The sequence below is a fragment of the Melospiza georgiana genome, chromosome 1 (genome assembly GCF_028018845.1).
Source record: "Melospiza georgiana isolate bMelGeo1 chromosome 1, bMelGeo1.pri, whole genome shotgun sequence".
Classification (NCBI taxonomy): Eukaryota; Metazoa; Chordata; class Aves; order Passeriformes; family Passerellidae; genus Melospiza; species Melospiza georgiana.
This window is the reverse complement of record NC_080430.1, coordinates 36,340,774-36,368,053: the sequence shown is the minus strand read 5'-3', so window position 1 is coordinate 36,368,053 and position 27,280 is coordinate 36,340,774. Positions and strand designations below refer to the sequence as shown.

Genomic DNA, 27,280 nt, shown 5'->3' with positions numbered 1-27,280 from the left:
ACAGCTTTCCTCTACTCTGCCAAGCCTGTCACCACGTTGTAGAAGGTTACACACATTGGCTAAGCCTGATTTTCCTTTTGTAAACCCATACTGAGTTTATCCCATCTCTTTCATGCTGGAGCATTCATCCCAGTTTGGGGTTTTTCAGTACAAGAAATATATGGAGTACTGCCCAGCACAAACTCACAGAGATTTAAGGAACTGGAGTATCTTTTATATGAGGAGAGGCTGAGAGGGCTGGGACTGGTCAGCCTGGAGCAGAGAAGGCTCAGGGGGAATCTTAGGTGGTCAAACACTGGAAGAGGTTTCCCAGATTGACTGTGGAGTCTCCACCCTTGGTGATATTCAACAGCCAACCTGACACAGTCCTGGGCAACCTGCTCTGTCTGATCCTGCTTGGAACAGGGGGGTGGGGTTAGATGATCTCCAGAGGTGCCTTCCAACCTAAATGTAAAAAAGAATTATAGCGAAGTTGACATGTCCAGTCAAAAGAACTGAACTTTCTGGCTCAAGATAACAATCAATAGTAACCTCTTCATAGATAAAAATCAGGTGTGGTTTTGCACAGAAAGTTCAAAGCTCTACAAACCAAAGGTAATCTTTCTCCTATCCAAATACAGTCCAAAGTACCAAGGTAAGAAAATCAAGCTGCTAACTGATACTTCTCTACACACAGAGGATTCATCATATCAAACCAAATTTCCTTCAAAGCAGTAAGGTTTTTAGCAAATGTGTTGTCTAAGTCAGAAAATATTTCTTCAACTGTACAAGAAAATAAATTTAGCAGAGAAGCAGAGAGATTTAAAGTTAGAAGGGACCTCAGGAGGTCATCTGATCCTAACCCCCTTGTTCATGCAGGCTTACCACGGCTGGCTGCCCAGGGCCATGTCCAGATGGCTTTTGAGTATCTCCAAAGCTGGAGACTCCACCATCTCTCTGAGCACCTTGTTCCAGTGTTCAGTCACCCTTACAGTCAAAAAGTGTAACCTGATGTTCTGACAGAGCCCCCTGGTTTTCATTTCATGCCTTTTCTCCTATCACTGGGCACCAATGGAAGTGCCTCTCTCTGGCCTCTGCACCCTCTCCTCAGGCATTCATACACATTGATAAGATCCCCCTCAGCCTTCTTTTCCCCAGACTAAACAGTCCCAGCTCTCCCAGCCTTTCTGTGTAGGAGATGCTCCATCAGCTTAGTGGCCCTTTGTTTGACTCTTCAGCACATCCATGCCTCCCTCGTGCTGGGGAACCCAGGACAGGACACAGCACTGCAGCAGGTATGCACTCAGCAGCACTGAATAGAGGGGAAGGGTCATCTCCCCCCAAGAATAACTTATGTTATGATATAATCAGGTATTATGTTTCTCTTTAGATTTTAAAACCACTGCCTTCTTCCAAAAAAAAAAAAAAAAAAAAAAACAAACAAAAAAGCAGATGAAATTTCCCTTCTGCTTACTGAATTCATTGGCATATTATGATAAAAATGTAATGCTGTACCTGACAGTGGCAGTTTATCTATTTAAGTGGAAAAAACATAGGAACAGACTCATGGCCTCATGGTCTAACCTTTTCAGCCTACCTTTCCTCTCTCATCTCTTTTTGAAATGTTTTATATTCTAGAAAACACATACATGGAAAATGGTTTCTTTCTTCAGAAAGAAGCAAGACAAGATTACGCCATAATGCTTTGCAGATCAAAGGATATAAGATATGAAATCCACTTACCAAAACTAATTCTTGTAGGCCTGAGAAAAAATAGGACATAATCTGTTCTTAACTCTGCAGCATCCCAAAATTAATTCATTTCCCCCAGTTTAAGAAAATCTACCAAAGGAACAAACAGTCCACAAGTCCTCCATTAAAGAGAACTATTTGCTTTTAATTCCTCATGAGTCAAGTCTATGAGAAAGACTAGGTTGAAGACAAAGTAAATATAATAATCAGCAGCTCTCTTCTAAACTATGTACCCAAGGACAATAAGCCCTTTTTAAATCCAATAGTCACTGCTTTTCACTTTCCTGATAACCTGGGTTTTGTAGCAAAATTATTTTCATAATGTTAAAACAAAGCAAATAGAATAAAAAACCATGTGAAAAGTGGACAATAAGTAAGGACACGTGTATGAAATTAAAATATCCTCTATCTGTATAAGAAGCAAAAATCTATCATCTGTGTGAAAAAATTCATAGGTAGTTAATAGGTTATTTCTGAAATGAGAACTGTCAATAGCAGCTCTAATAGTCATAATTCCTTTTTCACACAGATGAACTCAAAAAGACAAACAGCAAATTTAAAATTTATTGAGAAAGAGAACTCCTAATAGAAATATGTAATACATATGAGAAGTTGCTCTGCATCTGACCTATTTTATGCTCTTCCATAAGCATTTCATTGGACTACATTAAAGCAGGCCAGAAAGCAACACGCTCTCCTCTTCCTGAGTAGCCGTATTATTTTATGCTCTTATGAATTCTGTGAGTCAGCCATTAGACATAATGGGATTAGTGAGAGGATACAAAAAGCTTCACCATCCATGCTCTCAAAAAGAAATGCAGAAATCTTGCCTTCACAGAAGCATTAAATTGTCATTATCAGAGCTTTTCAATCAATGCAAAGCAGCTCATACTTTACAACATTTGGCACTGGAGCCTTGAGTACCCAAAATTAGACATTTGCTTTGTGGACTGAAAAAGCCCAGCATAAGCTAAGGTTATAATCTGCAGCTCTGTTTTTGGAAGCATAATTACAATCTTCATGTTGTTATAAAACAGGAAAATAAAAATTGATAATAAGCAGCACAACTCTTTCTGAAGAAACTGTCCAAGCTATTCACTATATTTTCCATGAATGCTTTGTTTTCAGTTTTTATGACAGGCTAACAGCTACACAATCAGTAACTATTTCAATTAATCTCAAAAACCAGGATCTACAATTACTATAATTTATTAAACATGGCAAAAACCATTACCTGGGCTATTTGCAATATTAAATTGCAAAGAATGATGGATGTTTTTTCTTAGATCTCTTCACCACCAAACTATATTAATTTATTACTTAAATAAAGACAGTTCTATTCTGCAGAGACTGATAATGAAAGTAAGCAATACTGTAGAAAGTCAGAGGCTATAATGGAAACAGTGAGACACTGTGTGTTATCACAATTTAAATACTGCATTTTTGTTGCCAACTCTGAAACTCACTGTTTTAACACATATTATAACAATCTACCGCTAAGATTGAGAAAGTTGTTGGAAGTCTAAGCAGCTACATACCTCACACCTCGATGATCTTTGCAAATCTGGGGGCAGCATTAATTCATACAGCTTCCAGAGTGCTTAGCTACTTGAGCTGGATCAAAGTTGCAGGAGCTATACCTACTATCTCTAATCCACTTACTGGAAAAACACACCCTTAATGCAAAAATCAAAAACATAAGCAACTGTCTTTAACAGCTCTTTTCCTGCTGGAGCACCAGGTTGAGTCCAACATTCACTTTAGCTATCAGAAAAGATCTAATAACTTTAAAAGTCTAAAAATTTAATGGTAACTTTATTTTAATATAAGCATTTGAAAGGAAACTTTGTCAAATGCTTTTGAAAACCTAACCAGACTGATCTGCTGTGTCTACATGCTTTTTGACATCAAAGAACTCCAAGGGATTAATGAGCCCTTCATTTTATAAAAGCTGTATTGACTCTTCCTCAACATGACACATTTCTCCATGTTTCCTCTAATTTTCCTCTTCAAAACAGTTTCTACCCATTTTCACAGTACAGATGTCAGCCTGTCTGATCTGTAATTTTATCATCTTCCCTGGAAATATCTTAAAACACTGGTATCACACTAACAACTTTGATAGTCAGTTTCAAGTGAGAGAATACACACAATTAGTAGTTTTGATACATCAACTCTTGAGGCCTTTCAGAACTCGTAAATTAGTGTCTCCTCTTTCTGGTGTCTTATTTTCCCAGTCTTTTGCCTTTCCTATGTAAAATCTTCTGTCAGCATTTCACTTACAGATGAATTCTGCAATTAGTCTTTCATAAAGAAGCGTTTCTTGTGAAACCTTGATCTCCACAGGTATATGGATGTAAAAACTAATTAAGTGTTGTGGCTTTGCCTCTTTAGCTGGGGCTTTCTTTTAAACATCGATCAGCTAGTGAACTTACATAATCTTTGACTGACTTCTGTTTCTGCTTTTTCAGAAAAGAGGTTACTGTTATTTTTAAATCTGTGCAGATCATTTTTTTAATTCTTCACTGTCAGTTCTCTTTTATTTCTTATTTAACCATGGCAGGGTTAAATATGGATCCTGTCTTCCCCATCTGCACATAACTTCAGCTATTGGGAAGATGCCTTATTTTCATGAGAACCTCCTCCATGTTATTCTCCCCAAGTATTTTTTCATAAGTGGTACATATTTACTTCAAACTCCCCAGGCGGTATCTTTAGTGTCTGTGATGTCTGTTCTTTTGACTACTTCTTTTATCTTTTTGTTTTGATTTATGTGGTTATGATCTCAAGTATAAAAGCAAGGAATTTTCAACCTTCTGCGCAAAGCATTAAATTCTCTTCTTCATAATCCAGAAAATGCTAAGAGGTAAATTGTAACATGGAAAACTCATGGAGCTTGACTTCAAAGTCATGGGCTCAAGGACAACGTTCTGAACCAGCTGGGCTCAGAACACAGCTATCATGGTCTATGCCAGTCACACACTCCTCAGGAAAGGTACTATATGGATAAATCTGAATTTTCTTCAAGTGCACAATGCAAGTGGTAAGCAGGTGATTAAGCACGTGATTTAAAATCATGTGATATCCAAAGATTGGGTTCTGCTACAGGAGATTGGTGCTACTGAACTCAGCCTCCTCTGACACAACCAGAAACTGAATATTGAGGCCTTTGCACAAGTTGAAGCAACATATTCACTCAGTTTTAGGAGAGAATTACTAGCACTGCATCCAGCATTTTTTGGTTGCCCAGAAGTTTGCAACCTCAAAGGGTAATTCGGGGAACAAAGGCTTCTCAGCCGAATAGCCCTGACACATTAGCAGGCTGAGTTTAAACAGAAGTCTTGCTCTATTTGTCCCTCAAGATACAAATATATAATCACAGCATAACTGTTATCCTCCTTACTATATTTGCACAGTAACCATAACCAAGGACCTACATCAACAACAGGAAACTAATACAGATTTTATGAACTAAATGTATATCAAAACAGATCTGCTAATCACTCTTCCTTAGGCCCTGTGAAAGAGGCAATTGATATACCCTTTGCTTCCTTCAGAATTATGGAGTTCAATACAACATGCCCAATAAAACTCTGCTCAATTAATCTATATTAATATCAAGATGAGTTTTAAAAGTGAAGAATATTTAAAATTTTGAGCAGTAGCTGAAGTTTGAGAGGATTACTAATATTTCACCAAACCTTGATAATCAGTGCTTTTCAGATAGGCTTTTAATAGCCCTATTAGTATCAGTCCAGTCTGTAACTCTACCAGGTATAGTGTCAAATTATCTGCTTTCCAGTTCAAGTTCAAAATATAGCCTATCTTATTTAGTTTATGTCATTGCTGAAATTTCCAGCTCTGTAAGATGAAGTTAACTTCTGCATGAGTGCACATGCAATCTGCTCTATTGAGTCAGTAGCTGGAAAGAGCCAAAAATAAGGTAACCGGATTTAAGCTTACTACAGCACTGCTTATCCCCAATGATATGGTGTTTTCCAATTTAATAGTGTCACTCTCTTTTAATACCTTTCATTTTCATTATCTCACAACCCCCACCACCAATAAACACAACCTGCTTTCATGTCCTTCCCTAGGGTGTATATACAAAATCTATTCATCTTGTTTGATTTCATTTAAATCAAATACGGACTTATACCACATTCTGTAGACATTCTGAATTACAAAATCACCTCAAAATCTAAAAAAAAAAAATTTGAAAATCACTCCATAAACTGAAAACTATTGAACTAGCAGCATTATCTAATCAGGATTTAATAACATGGAATCCTAATTACTGTAGCAGCACTACTGATTTTTCACACAGGTACAGTTATCTGCCTGGTCTGTGTTAGTTTTTCCCTTAGAAGTAAATGCCTGCTTGCAAAGTCCAGAAAACCCTATCCTCAGCAAATGGGACACTTCATCCTCCACTAAGGGCAAACAGAGAGCCAAGTTCTCAACAGTATCTGGCTTTATTTGTATGCTACTCTAGGATATCTCTGAAGTGCTCTTATATCATCACTGAATAATGCTGCAGACGGAGGGTGAGATAATTTTTTTTTCTCTTGCCATAGTATAACTTTTAAGGTTTACTTACTTTTTATCTTAAAGGTTATAAGACATTTTTAAAAACATGCAATGGTGTGGAAGAGGCACTTGCCTTAACTCCAAGCTTCAGTCTGCAGCATTGATCAGTGATGGGTGTGATGACACCAACAGAGTGCATGCTGAAGTATCACATAAAGGAAGCTGAAGTTCATGAACAAGAGGGAAAAATAAAACATTGTTAAACAGTGAAAAGATGGTAGGGTGAAAAATACTCAGGAGCATGGAGAAGTTAAAGAACAATACACCTGCAATTTTTCCCTTTCTCAAAAATTTCTAGATATATTTGGTTTTTATTATCCAGAAATGATACTTCAGTTTCTATAATATGGGTTTTTCAACCCATGACTAGTACTAGCCTTGATCACTTAACAGCTCCTCCATTAAGTGAATGCAGATAATTTAAGAAAGCACTATGTGCTATTTGTTTAAAGATAAAACCCCCAAATATCTACTGACACAGTATTTTATTATCATTTATCTCACTGTTTCTTTAAAAAAAACCTATGTTACACTGAAGATACTTTTTCCTTTCCATTGCCCCTGCAGTATTTAACTTATTTGCAATTATTTCAAGGTGGACTGACTGTCCTGCTGTTAAGGTCTTGCATTCTTTCCCACTTGACAGAGCAACAATAAGTTCGTCATGCACTCCCAGTGTAAACAAATTTTGAATAATTCAAATCTTAAATATTATCTTCAATGGTTATTATCATTTTATAGAAAAGAGAGTATTTCTGACACATAAGAATCCCTTCATTAGCTAAAAAAATCATAAACCTGAAACAATCACACTTTGAGAATGCCATTACATGTGCCACATTGAGAGGGCACACAAGGTAGTGACAGCCTATGCATGCATTTATGCTATACCAATCCAGGTTTGTTTCATAAACATTGAAATCTATTTTGTTTATCCACATGATTTCATAGAGTACCTGACACCCTGGAAGTACAGAATGACATCATTCTGACCTGTACTGAGGCCTAAGCCAGCAGAAAGTAAGACAAGTAGGTAATCATTACTTTGTCAGTGCATCTGCCCTTTCTCAATTCGGCATGAAGAAATCTCATTATTAAGTGGAATTTTACACCCACGTATTAATGAATCGTGACAAAAATATCCCAAGTCTAAACTAATGAGGTAAGATTTGTCCTTTTGAGGGCTCATTATATAAACACACACCAAAATCATACAACCCCCCCCCCAAACCATATAACTGTCAGACTCTGATCATCTGCCACTACAGCAAATACCCATATATGAACTAAACACCATCACATTTCTTCTTCTCTCTTTGAGGAAAGATGATACAGATGCCTCCCACTATTTCACAATGTGCTTCAGATTTTAATTGCCTAAAATCTTTGATCAAACTGAATAGAGGATTGGCAAAAGCCAAATGCCACAAATTTAAATACATCTCATTATTTTAACTTATAACTTATATTTGATTAAAATAAACTTAAATTTACTTATCTCCAATACCATTTAGCGCTAGAAGCACTATCATACTCTTTCTTTGAAATTGAGTATTTATATTTTAGGGACAAGAAGATGGAAAAATGGTTTTTTTTGCCAGTAAATAAATGTTCTATTACTTTTACATGTATAAAGTGAAGTATAGATTTCTCAAGTACAGAAATATTCAAATCATGTATAGAGTATAATATGTGTGTGGGAAAAAAACATATGTGAGAGCCAAAGAGCAAAGCAAACTTAGATTGTAAAGATTTCTGGAGTCACAAGTCACCTTTGTCTAAGTGATATTCAAAGAAAAAATGTATTCCAGATTTAGAACTAAGACTTTAAGTACCTAGAACAGCTGAGTCAGTAACAATCAGCACCACCACATCAGAACAAACTGCAGGTAGACATCTCCAGCAAGGAAACAGAACTTCTTTACTTGTTGCAGCTGTAATCCCAACAGCCAAGCTTGTTTACAACCCAATTACAGCGATATCCTGTAAGCCACCACTAAGAGGATATGCACGATCTTCTTGTAGCTCTGCTATCACTGCAACCAGATTTTGTCATATCTACGGCACCACTGAACTACACAAACTCTGCCTACATTGCTAATTATCAATGAGTGGTTTTTTTCACTTTGGTATAGCATAATTCTAAAGCTACCTTTTCTTTAGAAAACAGTTTACAAGCTGTATATGAAACGAGATACTGGTTAATTTTTCTCCATTTTTTTTTCAGGCAAGTGACCCGATGCTGCCAGGTAAGGTTTCTCATTTTAGCACACAAAAGTATTGCAAAATCATCATCACATGAAAGAAAACATTAAATAAATGAATAAATAATCAATTATACTCTGCCACATTACTTCAGTGGCAGTAAGAAGGACATTTCAAATCAAACTCTTCTTGATCTTTTTTCCACATTTCAAATTAATGCAAAGCAGATGTAAATCAGTATTTATTGCTGTGTTAGTTATTCCTTCTTTTTTTACTGCAACATGTTTAATTTCCAGTCTCTAAAGACACAATTTATGTATTTACTGAAACATAATGTCTGAAGTTAATGTTACAGCTGCTTACATGTATAAAAATGGCTAATCAAATGACATATGTAAGAAAGATAGAGAAAGAAAAAGAAAAGAGCATGTGTAGAATTTTACATGCCAAGGTGCTTATAAAACTACAATGCCTAAAAGCAGTGCCTGACATTTTTGTATTTGATGTTGAGCCAAAGCCAAAATAAACCAAGGTCCCCCAAGTGGAAGATGTAAAGTAGTAAGAGGTTTATAGATACAAAGTAAGTTTCAAACTACTGAAAAACAGGTAAATCAATACATCCTCTTCTTCATGTTAAATCCTCTTGACAATAACCACTTTACCTTCCGAGGTGTACAAGCACGTATTTGCATGCAGTATATCAATAATCTCTATGTTTTACTCTGTATAAAAACACTTCCAATTGCTGTACATTCATGGGAATAACTCAAGCACAAGTAATGAAGCACAAAATAGGAAGTCACAGGTTAAAATAGGAAGTCACAGGTTTTAAATCAAGCATGGTACAGTATATTAAATACACATTTTAAAAGTCTTTCAGACAATATAAGACAACCACAAAAAACTACTCACCATTTCATATGCTGTTACAATCTTTTTCAAGACCTCTGGAACAATCCCTTGGAGCTCCATAGTTGGATACTGATCATTGAGATTCACTACTACCAAGGGTGTATTATCAGGCCCAACCAAGTGCATAGACACTGCCAAAATGCACTGCATAAGATTTGCTACAGGAGAGAGGCCACATAATTCTTTGAATGAAACTACTGCATTCTGCAAAAAGGAAAGAAAGAGTTTCCTTTACAGTTAAATATGAAATTTAAAGTCTTGTTATTTCAGGATAAAATATTTCACTGTTATACTTGAGCTAAAATGGCTGTGCTACAATTACCACAGCTTTTCCCTGAAGAACTGGCATTTTTGAAACCAACCAATATTACACAAACATTTTACAAAAATGTTAAAATTTCAAGGAATGCAGTACATGCTACAGAAAAAAAACATCTATTTAGAACAAGCATATCTCCTCTCTATCATGGCTAACATTAACTATGGAAATAAACAGATTCTAAAACACAGTGGTTATATATTTTGAAAATTTTCAAGACATTTTTTAAATGCTACCAAGTGAAAAAAATATTAGATGCTGAATGTCCCAATTAAGCAAAGTGAAGCAGAGGAGGAATTCAGCACATTTGTAACTTTAAACATACCTGAACTACAGCCCAGACGTGCTGTGGATCTGCAGGCTCCCACTTGGTGCGAGTCACAAACCCAGCACTCCACTATTGAAGTATTCCTATCACATTGCCACACTTAAGTGAATTTTTTTAAGGTACCTTAACTTAAATACTGATTCTGTACCTTTCCCTAAAACTTTTCATGTCATATTTTATATCCAGTATGGTAGAATATAATGCCATAAGTTTAAACTTGAAGAAAGTTTACAGCATTGGAAATACAGTGTGACTCCAAGTAGCCACTGATATTCCATGATGGGAATATTGTCAGCACTGTAGAGAATTTAGGATTTTTGTACCAATTGGGAACTGGTGATCTATGGCAAGTCTGGAGTTTGTGTTCCTGTAGGAAATAAAAATAAAAATATAGTATATTTAAGTTACAAATGTGCTCAGTGCTCCTTTCTCTCATGTTGCACCCAGGCAGAGTATCTGGTACAAATTTTCACTTTAATCCAAACCACTTTCCATCTTGCTGGTACGGTAAGACTCTCTCGTGGACGTGTCTCTTAGAAAGACATAATGCCAACTTTAACTCAAACAGGACTCAAATGTGAAATATTTTGTTGTTCCTTTATCAGATGACATTCCAAAGCAGACTTCCAAATATGTATGCGCAGCTTATTCATGCAAAATTCTGTGAACACGAAATTGCACCTACCCAGTCACTTAGAGTGTACTTTTAGTACAGGTCCAGGAAACAGAAACTTCTTTTATCAACTGATGTACACTTCAATGACACAATAATTACACAGCTCAAGAGACAGACACTGGGAAATCCATTCAAACAGATTTTGGTCAAGATAAGTACATGGCTTTTTGGCTTGAGATAAGCCATTACGAACAACCATTTTACAGAGAGGTTAATGAGGACCCAGGGATTGTATATATTCACTAATGACAGGAGGACAGGACTAATATGTACTACTACAGTAACTCCTGCCTTTGGACTTCCAATTCTATATCCAGAGACTATTCCTCATACGGTTAAGTAACTTAAACATGTAACATCACATCCAGTTCAATCATCCATGTTATACTTTTATCAGTGATTAATATGTAAGAAGTTATGACATCAGTTTTTGTCATGGTAATATAAGAACAAAAAGAAACTCTATTCTTATACAGATTTAGAGAAACTATTAAACTCGTGGCTGCACATTTACTTTTCCTTCTCTTCTTCCATCTTATATTTAAAAAATCAAACCAACTTTGCCCTTTATAATCTGGCTCCTGAGGATATATTGGTCATAAAAACCATTACAATTTATAACACAAAATTTCAGTAATACAAAATCTAAATAAATCTCACATTCCCTGGCATAAATTGATACTTATTTTAATTGAGTGGTTTATTTACTTTTATTAGCTGTAAAAACTTAGTTACACAGAGTTTAAATGGTGCACATTATATAATCTGTTAGCAAAGTTAAGGAAAATTAATCTTCCCTCGTGCTTAAAATATCTTCTTGATAGCATTTTGAGATAATGATAAATTTAGTTGATAGCACATCTTTCAAACTGACAGAATAAAATACATAAAATACCTTTTAATATTTCATGTTCAAAGAAATCCCACTGTAGAGTCCGTTTGCAATTATATCTTTATACTGTGCATACTGCAGCATGCACATGCAAGAGTTTAATGTAGCTACACAAAATTCTATGTTTTCACTGCTTCCTCAACTCAGTTTTTCCTTGAAAAGTATCTTAAAATACAGTACTCTTCGTTCTACAGAATTCTAATCTTCAGTAGGCTAACTACAGGTAAAGTTCATTTTAAATGCAGCCTGTAATTTGAAACATTTATGAGTCAAAGTATCATCCCTGTATTTTTTAAATTATCTTTTAAAAGATCAAATTTATATACCAAATGGAATGGGAGAGCTGCATAATGATGTACTAATTTCTTCTTTCATATAAAATTAGCTTTAAAATTATATTACTATTAGAATATTTTTAATATAAGATTATTCATTAAGGAAATTTATATACACTGATGTGCCTTTAAAATCCAGAATCAAGTCTCAGACATTTCCTTTAATCTCTTTTCCTTCAACACTGTATAAGACCAAGAGGATTTGATAGGTCAGTCTATTTGAAATGATGATTCTTAATTTTGTTGATCAATACTAGTATTCCATCAGAAGTTAAAAAATAAGATTTTCTTAAATTAAATGCAACTTTAAAACTCAATTTTAATACATTTCTAAAATGGGTTATGTACCTGGAATCTCCAAGTGACAAATGTTTTTAAGTGACACCTCTTGGCTTCCACAAAACAAAGCACTTCAGACTGTACTTTTTCTCTAAATTCAATTTGTTTACTAATATGACATCTAAAGTAGGACAACTTCTTCTAGAAGATGCCTTCTAACACCTCAGTGCTAATGCCACGTATTTCTAACATAACTAGGAAGAATCATGGAAAGCAAACAGATCTTTCTTGAAAGTACTGCCTTCTATTTGGGACTAAAGGGAAAACATAACTTAGGTGAAACTATGCTAAACATTCTTAGACATACAAATAACATCTCTGATAAGCATTAAAGTTTCCCTTTTCTACCTGTTGTATATTCTTCCCACATTTCTACTTAATTTTTTTAAAACTAAACTATTGTAATATATTTTTAATATATTTCTAATATTCCTTCAACCATATAGGATGAGGGTTGAGTTCTGGAGTCATATTTCTACTTCACATTCACAAAAATACACATGTGCATTCAAAGTTGCATCAGCAGAGAGTTCACCTTAAATGCTCCTCTGACATGATCCATTCTTAGAACTGTTCAGAATTAGACTGAAATAGTTCAACACACAAGACTCTTAAAAAAGCAGGTATTCCATATGCATCATAATACAAAGGTACACACATGAACCAATAAATTATTATAAAACTGTACCTGCATATTTTCTCTCAAATCCGTAGCATCCCGAATAGGTTGGAGGGCATTCTTGAATACTTCATCTATTGTTTTAATCCATAATGTTCTCACAGAAGCATATTCCCTTGATTTCTTGCCCTTCCTCACAGAGAGGCCCCTCTTATGAGGTTTCCCACCACCCCTTCGATTAGTAATGGCCACATGCACAAACAAGGAAGCATGAGCTAAACTTTCACCAGTCAATGACTGCAGAGGAACGTGCCGATAACCAGTCTGGAGACACTCAAAGGGAATAGTGTACTGCCCAATAAACTCGTCCCCAATGTAATCATCATCCAGCACTACAAAACGCACCATAGCTAGCTCTGGTAAATTTATTTGAAATTCAAAGCTTTCATCAAAAATTGGATTATCCCCGTTCTGATGCATAGTTTTCGTCCTTTGCTCAGCACAGTCAGCAGGGATTCCATGTATTTCAACATAGACATAAGGATCCACAACATCTCCTTTGGCACCTGATCCTTTGGGTTTAGGGAAGTTTTGCCCACTAATGATTTTAATATGAAGCAGCTGAGGTGAAACTCCAGGCACGGTGTCTTTTGTATTCGCGCTGAAGAAGGAAACTTCTTCTCTCATGATAGCAGGACGAAGGACGTAGCCACAGTTTCCATTCTGTCGAAACCAACCAATGTTCAGGTCCATCATTAGGCCAGGGGTTTGAAAGTTCATTGCTACTATCTGACAACCACATTTCCAAAAGTCCTGGGGATTCATATTACTAGAGTCAATCCTCATAGGACTGGGGAAAACCCTTGCGAGAAAACGTTTGTTATAATTTACAAAGTCTCCTGGGTTTTCGTTGGCATACTTGCTAGCAAGCACTTCATTAAAAGAGCATACTTCCCAGTACTTCTGGAGCTGAAATGAAACTTGAAACTCTTTGAACTGAACTGATTTACATATGCTTACCAGCTCAGAGAGATCTTTGCAGAGCTGGAATCGTTTCCCTGTCATTGAGTTTTGCTGTTCTACCCCCTCTTTCGCCACTCTCTGTGACATTTCTGCTCCTTCATCTTCATCTGTAACATCTCCCTCTAGTCCAGAACAATTAGCAGAAAGCTTCTTTGCTTTAATTAGTATTTTCCCTTTAAGTGATTCTGGTGATGGTAGATAAGACTCTTCAATGTTTGGAGACTGCGTATGCAGCTTGTCCCCCAAAATTTTCTTCATGTGCTGTACCATCACCTTCTGCTGCTTAATAGAACAATGATTTTCTAAACACAAAATAAGAGGGTATTCTGAAGCAAAAAAGGCATACTTGTTAATAATGTCAATGACACTACGGAAGACAATTTGTGATGTCATTGTATGGCCTGTGTAAATCACGGGCTCGTTATCTGGACCATCCCATACGTCCAGCTCAACACTTCGACAACCCATTTTTAGAGCACGAATGTAACCCGTGATGTCAGAAGGCCCTCGAAACTGATCCTCTATCAAGTATGTATTATGAGATGAATTTATAAAGTAATGAGATAAAGGTTGTTTCATATCTTGACACACTTTTTTATGCTCTGGATCAAATATGTGGCAGTCTGGTGAAGTAAGGTAATTCGTAAACCCATCTATAGAAAGACAACCCTTTTCCTGGCCCTCTTTGGCTGGCTCGTATTTCTGAATAATTTCAAGGCTTATTTCTTCTGTGACCTGTGCCATACCCTGCTCTGCTTCCAAAAACATCATGAGGTCCTTGGTATCTAGAAATTCTTTATTGCTTGAAAACTGAACTAACAGGAAATAGATTTCAGGTCTGGTACAAAGCTCATGAAAAACTTCAATAAATTCTTCTTTTGTTACTTCAGTACCAGCTTTTTCCCTGGATCTATGTAACTCCTTGAATTTTAATTCAATTTTATTAGTTTTTAAACCAGGGTTTAAGTCTTTTATAAATTGTACAGCATTACATAGGGGTATATGTCCCAAATTATCTACATCTGATTCACTGAACATTTGTGAAAGCCACGAAGTCCGCATATTATCTTGACTAGTTCCTAACATATCTAGAGTATGTTTTCCATAAGAAATCAGGTATCTTAAGCCAGTAACCCAAATATTTGCAACATCCGCCGAGTTAGCAACCAGATCTAGTGACTCATAATTCTCTCCATATATAATTGAAAACGCACAATCTTCCGATATCTGGTCATATATTCCATTGCTGCGAAAGATGTCCGTATTTTTTCCTGTTCTCACTTCTTTGATTGACTTGATATCAATCTTTGCTTTCTCAGAATCCTTTTTGGAAGGCTCCCAGCGCAGAGACTGCATGTCAGCATCCAGGAGGAAGTAGCGGTGGTAGACCCTGGAGTTGGACCGGACCTTCTTGAGCTCGGAGCCTTCCACCATGGCGTTGATGCAGTCGCTGGCGCTGCTGATCTTCTTCTCCGTGGGCATGCTGCTGAACGACACAGTCTTCTTCCTTTCTCGCTTCTGCTTCGTACCATCCTGGTAAACAAGGGGTTGGGGGGGGGGAGAAAAAAATCATGTGTCAGTGTGATTTTGCTCAACATTGAAATAGCTTTCAACTTAAAGCTGAAAGTTCATCAAGCAGTTCAATAAAGTCTGCGCAATGACCAATAAGATGGAAATTCTTACTGGCACCATCACAGAATACTAATAATGCCTTAATAGTTGCTCTTGCTTCTATAAGTAATCTTCCAGGGTTAATTTTTAGTACTTTTGATGGACAAAAAATTAAAAAAAAATGAGTTTTGAATGCTAACGAAATAATAATGCTGTATTATTGCATACATGTATGTGCATTTTATTTTATGAGTTGTACCCTACTTAGAGAGAGTCAAGGCAGTAGGAAGCAAGCTTTTCTCTGAGTCTTTATGCAGTCCTATAGATACTTGCCAGTACAGAATCTAATGCTTTAATACCATGCTGACAGGGTCCTTGGACCACAGAAACATTAATACACAATCAACTACATAAAATCCATAGGACACAGTCCTATTTACCTAAAATCTATAGGACATGGCCCTAATTTAAGCATACAAGACTTAGGAAGCACTTCTTCATGCAAAGCTCCCTTCACCAGAGCACCCACCCATGTTCTTCCCCCGGACTGCCCACAGCATTATACATCCCTCCCCTTAGCTGGAAAATACCCACAACAGTCTAAAGAAGCTGCACTGAAACACAAGGAACCGGAATGGAGCAGATGCAGCTCTGCAGTTTCTGAGCTTCAGAAAATACAGCAGTGACTCAGAAGGGAACTTCTGAGACGGTTTAATTTAACTGTTTCCAAAGAACCTTCATGTCATTAGACAGAACTTGAATAGATGACCTGGTCAGGAAGGGAAGCAAAAGTGATTCACCATTGCTCTTAAAGCAATTAGATAACCCAGAGATCTTACTTTACTAGAGAAAGCTTGGGCATATAAGGATATATAAGCATAAAAAAGGGGGGAAAGGTAATTTAGCTACCTTTATTGTACCTATTTGTACTAATTAAAGCAAGTGCAAATAAGTCAGCAACATATGACTTAAGTACAATCAATTCATAAGAACTGAATTTTAGAAACTTGTGTGCTTTCATTATCTGCATTTTCTGAGACTGAAAAATGCTAGGATTTTTCTTTTGAAAGCAACGTGTCTTGAGGAGCTAACTTTTAGTCTGAAACAACAATATTTTTATGTTAGATACCCTAATTAGAAGTGTTCTTCTTATAAACTAGCACAGTGCAAAAAATTACTTTTCCAGCTTTACAAAAAAAGAAAATTCTATTCCCTGAAACAGTTTTCCATTTGAAGTAGGTTCCAGCGCAAATCAGCATTGCTTAAATGGCAGAAAGGAAAGTGAAAGAAAACTTTTAACGATTGCTATGCTGAACAGATGTTCAAATAAAAGCCATCCATTACAAAATGCATTTCCAGCTCAGTACACATGTGCTGTATGTTGAATTTCATTCAATTAAAAATAGAGTCCTGGTTTTGTAATTTAATTTATAAGCATCTGAAAAGTCTTTCACTGAAAACAATGATTAGTAAAGTGAGCAGCCTTAATATTTGATGTTCTGTGTTTGAGAAAATTAATCAACCATACTATTCTTGCACCTTTAATGACAGCAGAATTCGCTTTGTTCAAGCTCTCAAGAGACCAGTAAAAGTGAATAACCCTGCAGAGGACTGCTTTATTTCCAACTGCAGATCAGACACCTGCAATGGATACTGCACAGGGTTGACTCTCAGAATCTCATTACATGTAGTTTAGGCATAAGGACAGTTTCCAAACAAATGCAAATTTCCTTTACTTAAAAAATAAAAGAAATAAAAGAAATCAAATGTGATTTTTGTTTACAGAGATTTTTGTTGTATTTTAAGCCTAGCTTGTTTGTCTACCTATTTATTTCTCCAAAACTGAAAAAGTGGCAAAGGACAGTCCCACATAAGTGAGCAATGACATTCCTGCCTGATACTTCAGGGCTTGGAATTAAGCATTTTGAAACTCCTTAATGCTCCAGATTCCTCAATCACAGACCTGGGAGAGGAATACTGTTGATTGAGAGACAGCTGACACCAGAACCATAAAGGCCTGGCAAGTATTACCTTACCTGACCATGATCAGAGGAAAGGTCTACACCTTTCTCTATGATCAGGACTGTATCTGATCCAAGTCACTGAACCACAAAGGAAAAAAAAAATATTTCCTATTTCTTGATGCCATCTGATGTAAAGGAGCCCATCTCCAGGCAGTTCAATTGCCAGCTCTGGTTACTGAAAGCTTGAATTAGAGTTCATGCATGTGGACCAGAGGAGCAATTCAATATATCACCTGCAAAATTATTTTGCCTCCCTGCCAGATGAATTCGCAGCCAGTTCAGTAGTACTCTTCATTTTTGTAAGGTAAAGGAGTCTAGCCACTCAGATTATTTATATAAAGCCAGCACCACAGTGTGAATTGCTGTGAAAACATTCTGAGCTCCAGAACACCTTTCATAAGTTTTTGCTTCTCCAGAAATCAATAATTCTGAACTACCAGACTGCCTGTGCAAGTCCCCATCCTGACAGGCATGGAAGTCATGATCAATCTCTGTGTGATCAGAGTAACTTCAAGGATATTTTATCAAAGACACTGTTGAAAAGAATTCACCTGTCTGAATTACCCACCTGTCTGAAAAGACACAGAAAAGAAACTCTCACTCCACAAGCTGAGCATGCAATTGCATAGAGCATGCACAAACTGTGTGAAACTCATTTGTGAGCCTTGGCAATATAGTCTGGCATGCAGGAGACAGATTTATTCTGCTCTAAGATGTGGAGGATTTCATCCCAAAAGTGAGGCATTCATGAACTGGGTCAGGTCTCTCACGGCCTTAGGTCTGCCTTGAATCAAAAAGAATGGCACATCAGAAAACTGCATCTGAACAAACACAGGAGTGATTTCTTGGCATTCATAAGACTTACAAGGTTCTTGCTGTTCAACATGCTGGAAGTGACACTGACTCTACAGTGCAGATGCATAATTCAGTCCAAGGCAGCAGCTACATTTTTTGTGCTGAAATAATTTTCAGTCTTTCTAGGATCTCTCACACAATGAAGAACCATGTCTATCTACAGTTTAAAGCATGTCCTGTCATCATTACAGGATTTCCCCTAAAGACTGCCTGTGCTTCATATGACTTAATCACTGAAACCAGAACAACACCTCACCAACACATCTCCTAATACTATTCATGCCCCAGCCAAGGTCACCTGCAAGATGTTTTGAGGAATAGAGGAGACCACAGATAAAACTGTTTTGAAACATTGCTCATAATCACTACAAGCAACTACACAAAGAATTTCGTTTACCCAGAAGTTCCTAGCAACAGAAAGCAAAGCATCTAGCAGTTTAAAAAAGAGAAATAATCCCAGCTGTCACCTGTGGCACTTAAGAGACAGAGACAGCTGGAGAAAATGGATTAAAAGCACAAGGAGGGAAGAACATATCCATGATAACTTTTTTTTATTCCTCTCAAGGTACCAACAAAGAATTAGCTGTGTGACTAAGACAGCACTTGCTACAAAATAGAGTTCTGGAGACAACAGAGAATCTTGAATCAGACATTGAGAGAGATCACATCATTCCTGAACTGTAGTGCTTTTAATTTATGCAACTTTATGATAAAATTACTTAAAAGGCTGCTCCAATAACCACTGGTACTGATAGGGGCAGAGTTCAAACAGAGATTTGATAATGTAACAGATCAGGATGATAGAGGAAATGATGAGTAGTGTAAGGTTTGTAAATATCTCCCACAGGAAAGGAAGCAGAGAGAGAACTTTATGACCTGTAAATGCCCAAATGAATCATGCCCCAGAAGCAGTACTTCAAAAATATATAAACACCAAGTTGCCAAGATGTTTAGGTACCACTTGGTCCAGTGGAATTAAGAACACCACCAAGGCAGGGGCTTGCCAACCCTCTCAAAGTGGCAAGTGTGGGGCTGAAGCACAATGCAGAACACTCCTTCCACCTGCCAATGCAGAACAATCCTCACACTGGCCCATGCAACCTCTGGAGATGGGTGCCTGTGATCCTGCCTCTCTCCATGACTAAAGACACTGCTCTTTTCAGAACAGAGCACTTCAAACAGACGAGACAACAATAACAAGAGGAAGTGACACAATGACAGATTTTCAGAGCACTCCTCTGGGAAGTGAAAGTCCCTGATATCACAACGCAAACATTTCACTTGGTAACCCTGAGTGCAAAATTTAGTCTACCTAGCAAGGACCTGAACACTGGATTTTCTCCTCTCAGTACACACCGCCCCAGGTGACAGGTCCTGCTGCTACTTGTTTATGCTCTAACCCTAAAGAATTTCCATTCCTTTTTGTATACCAGAGGTTCACCAAAGCATGGAAGGCAGCTCCATGCTCATTTTGAGAGCACGTGGCTGAGCACTCCAAGATGCACAGGCAGAGGAAACAGAGCCCAGCCCCTCCACGAGCAGCTGAGTGCTCTGCCAGCCAAGCAATTAGGTAAGAAACAAGAACACAAAACAAGAGCACAAAACACATCCCCTGAAGTGCAGCACCACACTGCAGGACTTGGGATTGCCAAGGGCTGAGCTTTGACAACCTCTGAGAAAACACACACACCTTGAAGCAATGATGGTACACAGTCTGTAGAAGACACAGCCCCAAGAATGCCTACTTAGTTCACCCCAAGCAGGCTTAGAAACAAGATCAATGTGAACCATTCAGCCTAGAAAGGTCTGCACAGAGGTGTAGTAATAAGGCTGCAATCATGTACAGCATCTCAAGAGCTTGCTTTTTTTTTTTTTTTTTTTTTTGCATACAAGTTCTGAATTGAGTGGCATGCTGGTGAACCTGAAGACCAATGGTGTGCCAATACTCTGAGCAATTACAGGTGAGTAGGTGAAAAGAAAGGCCAGACCTAAGTTTGGTAATTTTAATTTTTATCAAATTACACCATTATTTCAGATAATACAGCATGAAAGCTATTTTAGATGCAATTGAATGTACATCTGTAGCCAACAGTTTCAGTAAAACACAATTCTTTATGATGAGAACAGGCAGCCTGATGATCTACATAATGAACACAGAGTGCACCTACTCTTCTGACACTATGCAATACTCATTGATGACTTTTTTTTTGTAGTAGATGTGATACTTCTGTCGCCAATTTGAGTACAAAACCTGCCTGTTTTCATCAAGTGCAATTCAGCAGTAATTGCGAAATCGCCTTGCTTGAAGACATAATGTATAACAAGCCCATTTCAGGAAGTGGTAAGTTAAAAAAACCACAATTGATGCTTTGTTTATTTAATTAAGATTCTTAAACATTTTTCTTCAAAACAAAAACCTTGAAATTTATAGATTTTCTTCATACTTAAGGAAGCATGTCTATACATAACTAAGTCTACTCAAAGAAAAAAACACATCTTTAAGTTCGTACTTTAAAATAATTTTATAATAATTTATAATTAAAATAATTTAATTTAAAATAATTAAAATAATTAAAATAATATATATAATAATTTTAATGCATTTTATTAAAAGTATTATAATATCAGTAACTTGTTCTTTAACTAGTTCTTCTCCAGGTTTTCCACCTGTGGTTTTAGAGATATAAATGCTAGTGTACATGAGCAAATAAGCTGCAAAAGCAATGTCAATATCATATCATCTTTATAAATATTTTTAGCACAAAAATTTTTAGGGTTTTCTTTGGAAAAAAACACCTGAACTGAAACAGCAATGATGAACAGGACCACTTGTTTTTGGCAACACATACAAAAATATAAATCATATTATGTACAGTTTAACTATGCACAGCTGCCTTCTCATTCTACAACATAGAATGCAGCATTATAAAAGAAGCCAAGCAAGTTTTTGTGTAAAAGAGGCAGTAGGAAAAAAAGGAAGGAAAATATCAGGAAACCAAATTTAGCACTGATTTCAAAAGTTACATGCAGTTAAAGGCAGAGTGGGAATCTTCTTTGGAAGAGTGTGGGGGAAAAGGGAGAAAAGAGCTGGGAGGAGGAAGGAGAGAGGTGGTGGTGCAGAAAAGGCACTTCACCATCCCTGTCCTCGATGCCCCCTCTCTCAGCCTAATTCCCCTGGAATCAACAACTCAGCAGAAGAATCTGCTGACAGCCACCACTCAGCCCCTCTCTTCCAGCCAAGCATCCTCTCTTCCTTTCCATTTGCCATTACCAGGAGATTCTCACTAACCCAGTGACCCGGATTCAGCAAAAGGCACGTCCCTTTTAATGCTGTTCCACAGCTGCCCAAAGCTTCCAGAGCATGTGGAAAGCAGAGCAAGAAAAAACTCTCCAAGCAATCAGCAGCTCAGCTGACAGGCTCCCAAACACTTCAGAAATGGCACCTGTTAAATCAGCCTGTGTCCAACAGACTCAGCAGCCACTGCCTGACTGCACACGGCTCCCAGCAGTTGTGTGTAAAACAAAGCACAGTCCTGAAATGAAACAGCAGCTAGCTGAGGAGAGACAAAACATCAGCTATTGGGAAAACACACAAGTCCTCCCACTTGTTGTGAATCACTGTGTTTGTGCTCAGCATTTAAATATTTCCCCAAAAGCCAGTACTCATGGCATATCTGTTCTTTGCAGAAATCTTTGACGAGGAATATATTTATCTTATGTGTCCTGGATTGACCCCAGCCAGACCCAGTTACACCATGTTATAAATAACAATGAGGAACAAAATTATGATTAGTTGAATAAGTAACAATTCTGGCCTGATTTTGTTGTTGTTTTTTTGTTTGGATGGGAGGTTTTTTGTTTGGTTGGTTTTTTGGGGTTTTTTGGGGATTTTTTTTTTGTTTGGTTTGGTTTTGGGTTTGTGGTTTTTTTAGTAAATGAATTCCATGATTAAAGGAATATGGACACAGGTGCTCAATATTCAAACAAAAATGACCTATATTATTTCAGATGAGCAAACTGCATGGTTCATGATAGAGTTAAACCAATTCTCTCTTCAGCCCCTACTTCAAACATTAATTTTCTGTCCCGTCTCTTCCTCCTCCTGCCCCAGTTGCATTCTTCCTTCTGCCCAGTTCAGCTCCTCAGGCACTCATTAGCAGCTGTCTAATACACAGTAAGTTAATTTACCTCACTACCTCAGGAAACAAAAAATCTATTTTCTTCCAAATTAGTTTTCTGCAATTTTAGTGAGCTGAAACGATTGTCCATGTGATCAACTAAGTATCAGAGCTGGTTCAAATTAACCACTAGAAGCAAGGAACCAATTAAAAATGGGAGGAAAGAACAGAATCACTCACTTTTATCAAGAAATTAATTCAATTAAAATCAATGTAGTTGAAACTCTTCCATTGAAATCTGATCCTACATGAACTGACAGTAGAGTTTTATGTCATTAGGTTCTGTGGTGAACTGAATAACCCTAAAGGCCTTTTTCAACATAATTCTATCAGGGAAAACAAAATCTCTCATCTTGGTCCACCTCACAGAGTACAGCCACAATTTCACAAATACATAAAATATAAAGGCAAGCTATAAGAAAGAACTCCCAACATCATAAAATAACAGAATTGAGGTTCTCAGGCACTTGGGCTCATTTTGTTCTGCCTCATTTCAAGAAAACAGGACTCCAGAAAATTTATGATTCAATGACATGAGAGAGATCACTTTCACCCTATCTGTTAGAAAGAGCAGAGAAAAACAGTAGCCTGTGCTGGCCTTGCTGCTGTTATAGCAGCAATTTAACTCAAAAGACTGTGACAAGCCAGGAAATAACAGGATATGGTTTTGCAAATAGAGTCTAGACCAAAGGCTTTCTCTGCAAAACTTCCTACAGAAGAGCTTATTTAGTCATTTGATCAGCTTACCAAGAATAAAGAAACCATCTTTTAATACGTTTTTTATGTTGCTGTCTCAAGTATCCTCAGGTTTTTCATTATTCAAGTGCTCTCACAGGATGTCACAGGGGAGCTTTCCCTGTGCTCCCTGGCACAGATACAGATTCACAGAATATTCTGTGTTGGAAGGGACACACAAGGATCATCAAGTCCAAGGCAGACACTTCTTCCACAAATATTCCAAAGACATCCACAGACATGATGCTGTTGCTCCCTTTTCACTCAGCTCTAACATAAATCCACTCCATATTCTTTTGAAGAGAAACAAAACAATCTGATATTGCCTACTCTGCTGAAAATAAAGGAGTTGGAGCTACTTTGACTATGTTTGACTTTGACCTATACTTTAAAAAGTCTGTGGCAGTTAAGACTTCCCCATTCTGCAGCTCCATGATGCCATTTATGTTTGCATTCTAGCAGCAATTACTAGGATACACCATTCTAGGATTCTGTCATTTTATAACATAATTTTATAATTTAATTATATTGTACTATGTATGATATTATAATTTTATAATACATTGTTATATTATGCAAATAATATTATATCTGAACATTAAAACACAGTAGCAAAACCAAACTTCAAACACCACTGAGGCATTCTTTCTTGTATGAGTTCATCTGCATATTTATGAAATTAAAATGAAGGGTCATTTGGTTTCAGCGGTTAATATCCAATACAGATTAGTAGGGGAAAGGGGAAAAAAAGTCTGATCTGAAAAGAAAATAAATAAGAAGCATTTAAGGAAACTCTCCAGACTGCTGTGAGCTCTGAGAGAGCCAAAGGCTGAGTTATGCTTGGCATGAGTGTCTCAGCTCTCAGTGTTACTGAGTCGGTAACTGGTTACAGTTCAGCCTTCTGGGGAGCATTTCCAACAGAGCAAAAGAGGTATCCCATTTTCACAAACTTGATAAAAGCAAAACACGCATACTTCAGATCCAAACAACCAACATCTTAACCAAATCCACATAAACTGCAATAATTATTTATGAAAAACAGCAGTTACTAAGTCCTGAGTCTTACACTGAGGGAACTGCACTGACAAAAAGCTGTTAAAAAATGTGTGATGGCATGAAGAGTTTTAACCCTAGGTAAGTAAGTGAAGAGTTTTTTAGATTTCTAATTTCTCACATACTAAGAAATCATACCTAATCTATTAAAAACAGGTCATTTTAACTAGTGCAGAGAAACTTAGGTTTATTATAACCACTTATTTTTTCTGCCATCAATTATCAGAAAAATGATAGAAGGTACAGATGCTTTTAGCTTGAATAATAACTGAAGATGTCAAAGCTGATGCTGCATGTAAAGGTACTGAAGGATTTGAAACTTGGCTCAACAAAAAGGTTCAACAGGTTTTAGCACAGCTCAGGAGGGAAGAAGGCTCTGAGTTTTCCCAGTTATCCCTAAAACCAGCAAGATGCTCTTTCTGCACACATGCACACCTATTCAAACACTGAGCATTTCCATTTTCAGGTCTTCAATAACATTTTAAGTACCCAAGCATTATAGCTAAGATACACTTTCAGGGGCATTCTAATCAAGACATATCTACAAGATTTAATATGTAGGAGTCTGAAGTTGAGTATCAGATTGCCTTCAAGAATTCGTAGCTGCATGTTAGTTCCACTGGTGGAAAGCATGGCTTTTTTCCCTTTTTTGTTTCAGTCATAAACAGCAATTTGATAGAACTGGCAAAATACATAGCACAGCTGTCAGCCTTTAAAGCAAAAGTACAGCACGTGGGTGACTCTGAAATACAACAGAGTAACTATGTTTAAGATTTCTGTAATTTCAGATGCAGGCTCTGCAGAAAGCAGCTTCACCTCTCCCTCTGCAGCTGCCCTTCAGTGTTATAGGGGAAGAGAAGCCGACAGCATCACCAACAAGAGGTGAGACTGAGCACTGGCTCAAAACTCCCAACCCTTTTCCACTCTTCTCAGCAGCTTCTCCAGATCTTCCCACAGACAAAAATGTTGGCTTTGGTTTACTTGTTTTTTAACCAACTTTCCTGCATAGTAGGCTGAGACTCTCTCCTACCTGACTCAAAACAAACCAGGACAAACAACCTGAGAAAAACAAGCTTGTAGAGTGTGCATCAGAGGATGCCACTACAGGAATGTACTCCATGAAATTACATTTAACTACTAATATGGAAAACAATGCCTTACTCTATGCAGACAAGATTCTTATTTTCAATGCTGCATATGCAGCCAACAAATGAAAATAATTGTGTTTGTTATGATTGACAAATTTAGTCAGAAAGCAGAAAAGTACCTCATCTCTCTCATTTACTGCAAGAGGAAGTCTACGTGATATTCCCTTAACTGTCAGCATCTGCTGCTCACAAAAAATATACAGCAGATTGACCACAAATCTGTTATCTGATTTACAGGAATGGCTTTTTCACACATCCTTACAGGTCAATGTTATGACTAAATCATGCACTTTTACTTTCCCTGATGCGGCAAAATGTTCACTTCCACCTGTGCTGTCAATTTGTGTATTTTGTCCAAATTTCAATCCAAATGTCATCTGTTCTCTTGGAAAGCTCTGGTGTTTTTGTGTCCTTTCCTGTTAGCTGAGTGTTTTCCAGGGAACACAGAATTAAAACTATCACATATATGCTACTTATTCCAAGTCAGACATTCAGGCTACAGAGTAATAAAGTGTAATATTCTTTTCATTCTAAAAACTATCATTACCACTGCCCTGCAGCCTTCAATTCATCAACTGATTTTCTTCACTCTAGTGATCGATGAATGGTGTCTGAAGATTTGCTTCTGGACTAATTTTAATTGGTCTAGCAAATTTCACAAGATAACTTTAAAGAAAGAAACAGAACTTCACAGACTGAGTTGTTCTCCTTGTGTGGTTTGAGATAAGTTCCTTTTTGTCAGTTAAGAGAGTGACTATTACCAATATTAACTCTTCACTGCTACAAAGAGTTCATGCAAACAACTCAGTATTAAATTAAATACAAAATTGGAACTTTTAGAAACTTACAGCTTGCTAAACAAATATTATCTTGCAAATTCTTGAGTTGCTACTTCTGCCTTATTACTTTGGTGACAGTGGTAATTAAACAGTGATAACTAGCTGTTAATTTTTAAGGACAATTCTTATGATATAGATCCAAAATACTTACTAGGTTATCACATGGGCAGACAAGATATGAATACCCAAGTACCTTTGCTAACCACATAAGGCTGTTTCTAACTTATTTTCCTTGTTGATTTTCAGATGTATGTAATTTCGAGTTGTCCAAAAATTACAGGAAATTCTCATGCTGAATGCTACATCAATGCCCTTCTCCCCCCTTAACTCATTTCTTTAATTATTCATAGCAGTTACAGGCACTTAGGAAAGAACAGTGAACTATAAATATTTAATACGAGATGCCTGTAACAGAAAGACATGACAGAGACTAAAAAAATCAAATAAAGTATTTGTTTATCCTAAGCAAAATAAAAAGTAAGGCAGGTGATCTTTATATAAATGTTCATAGCTTTGACAAACCAAACCTAATAAGACACCAGCATGCTTTACCAAATAATTACAGCTAAACAAATAAAAACTGGCAGGTATACCAGTTTCTTCAGACTTTTAGTGTTTTATAGAGATTTATTTTGATTGCATGCTACAAGTTTCTTGTGAGGAATGCTGAAGAAGTATCACTACAGGACATTACAGTTCTGAGATATTAAAGGATGCAAGAGTCAAGCAAATACACTGAAGACAATTTTTAAATACTCATCTACAACAGCGGCATCTTAGCAAGTAGCTCCTGAGAAATTCTCAATATAAATTAGAATTATAGAAGTTGGGGTGGTAAAGAAGTATGAAAGAACTTTAAAATATTGTC

The 27,280-nt window shown here is 36.9% G+C and overlaps 1 protein-coding gene across 1 annotated transcript in view; it reads right to left on the bottom strand.

The window, feature by feature from the left end:
- Positions 1 to 27,280, bottom strand: part of PLCL2 (phospholipase C like 2) — a 99,708-nt gene that overhangs the window by 29,737 nt on the left and 42,691 nt on the right. Inside the window, exons 3-4 of the mRNA XM_058032537.1 lie at positions 13,016 to 15,502; positions 9,439 to 9,642 (exon numbers count right to left, since the gene is read on the bottom strand). Coding sequence (XP_057888520.1) covers positions 9,439 to 9,642; positions 13,016 to 15,502 — 2,691 coding nt within the window. The remainder of the gene's footprint in view (positions 1 to 9,438; positions 9,643 to 13,015; positions 15,503 to 27,280) is intronic.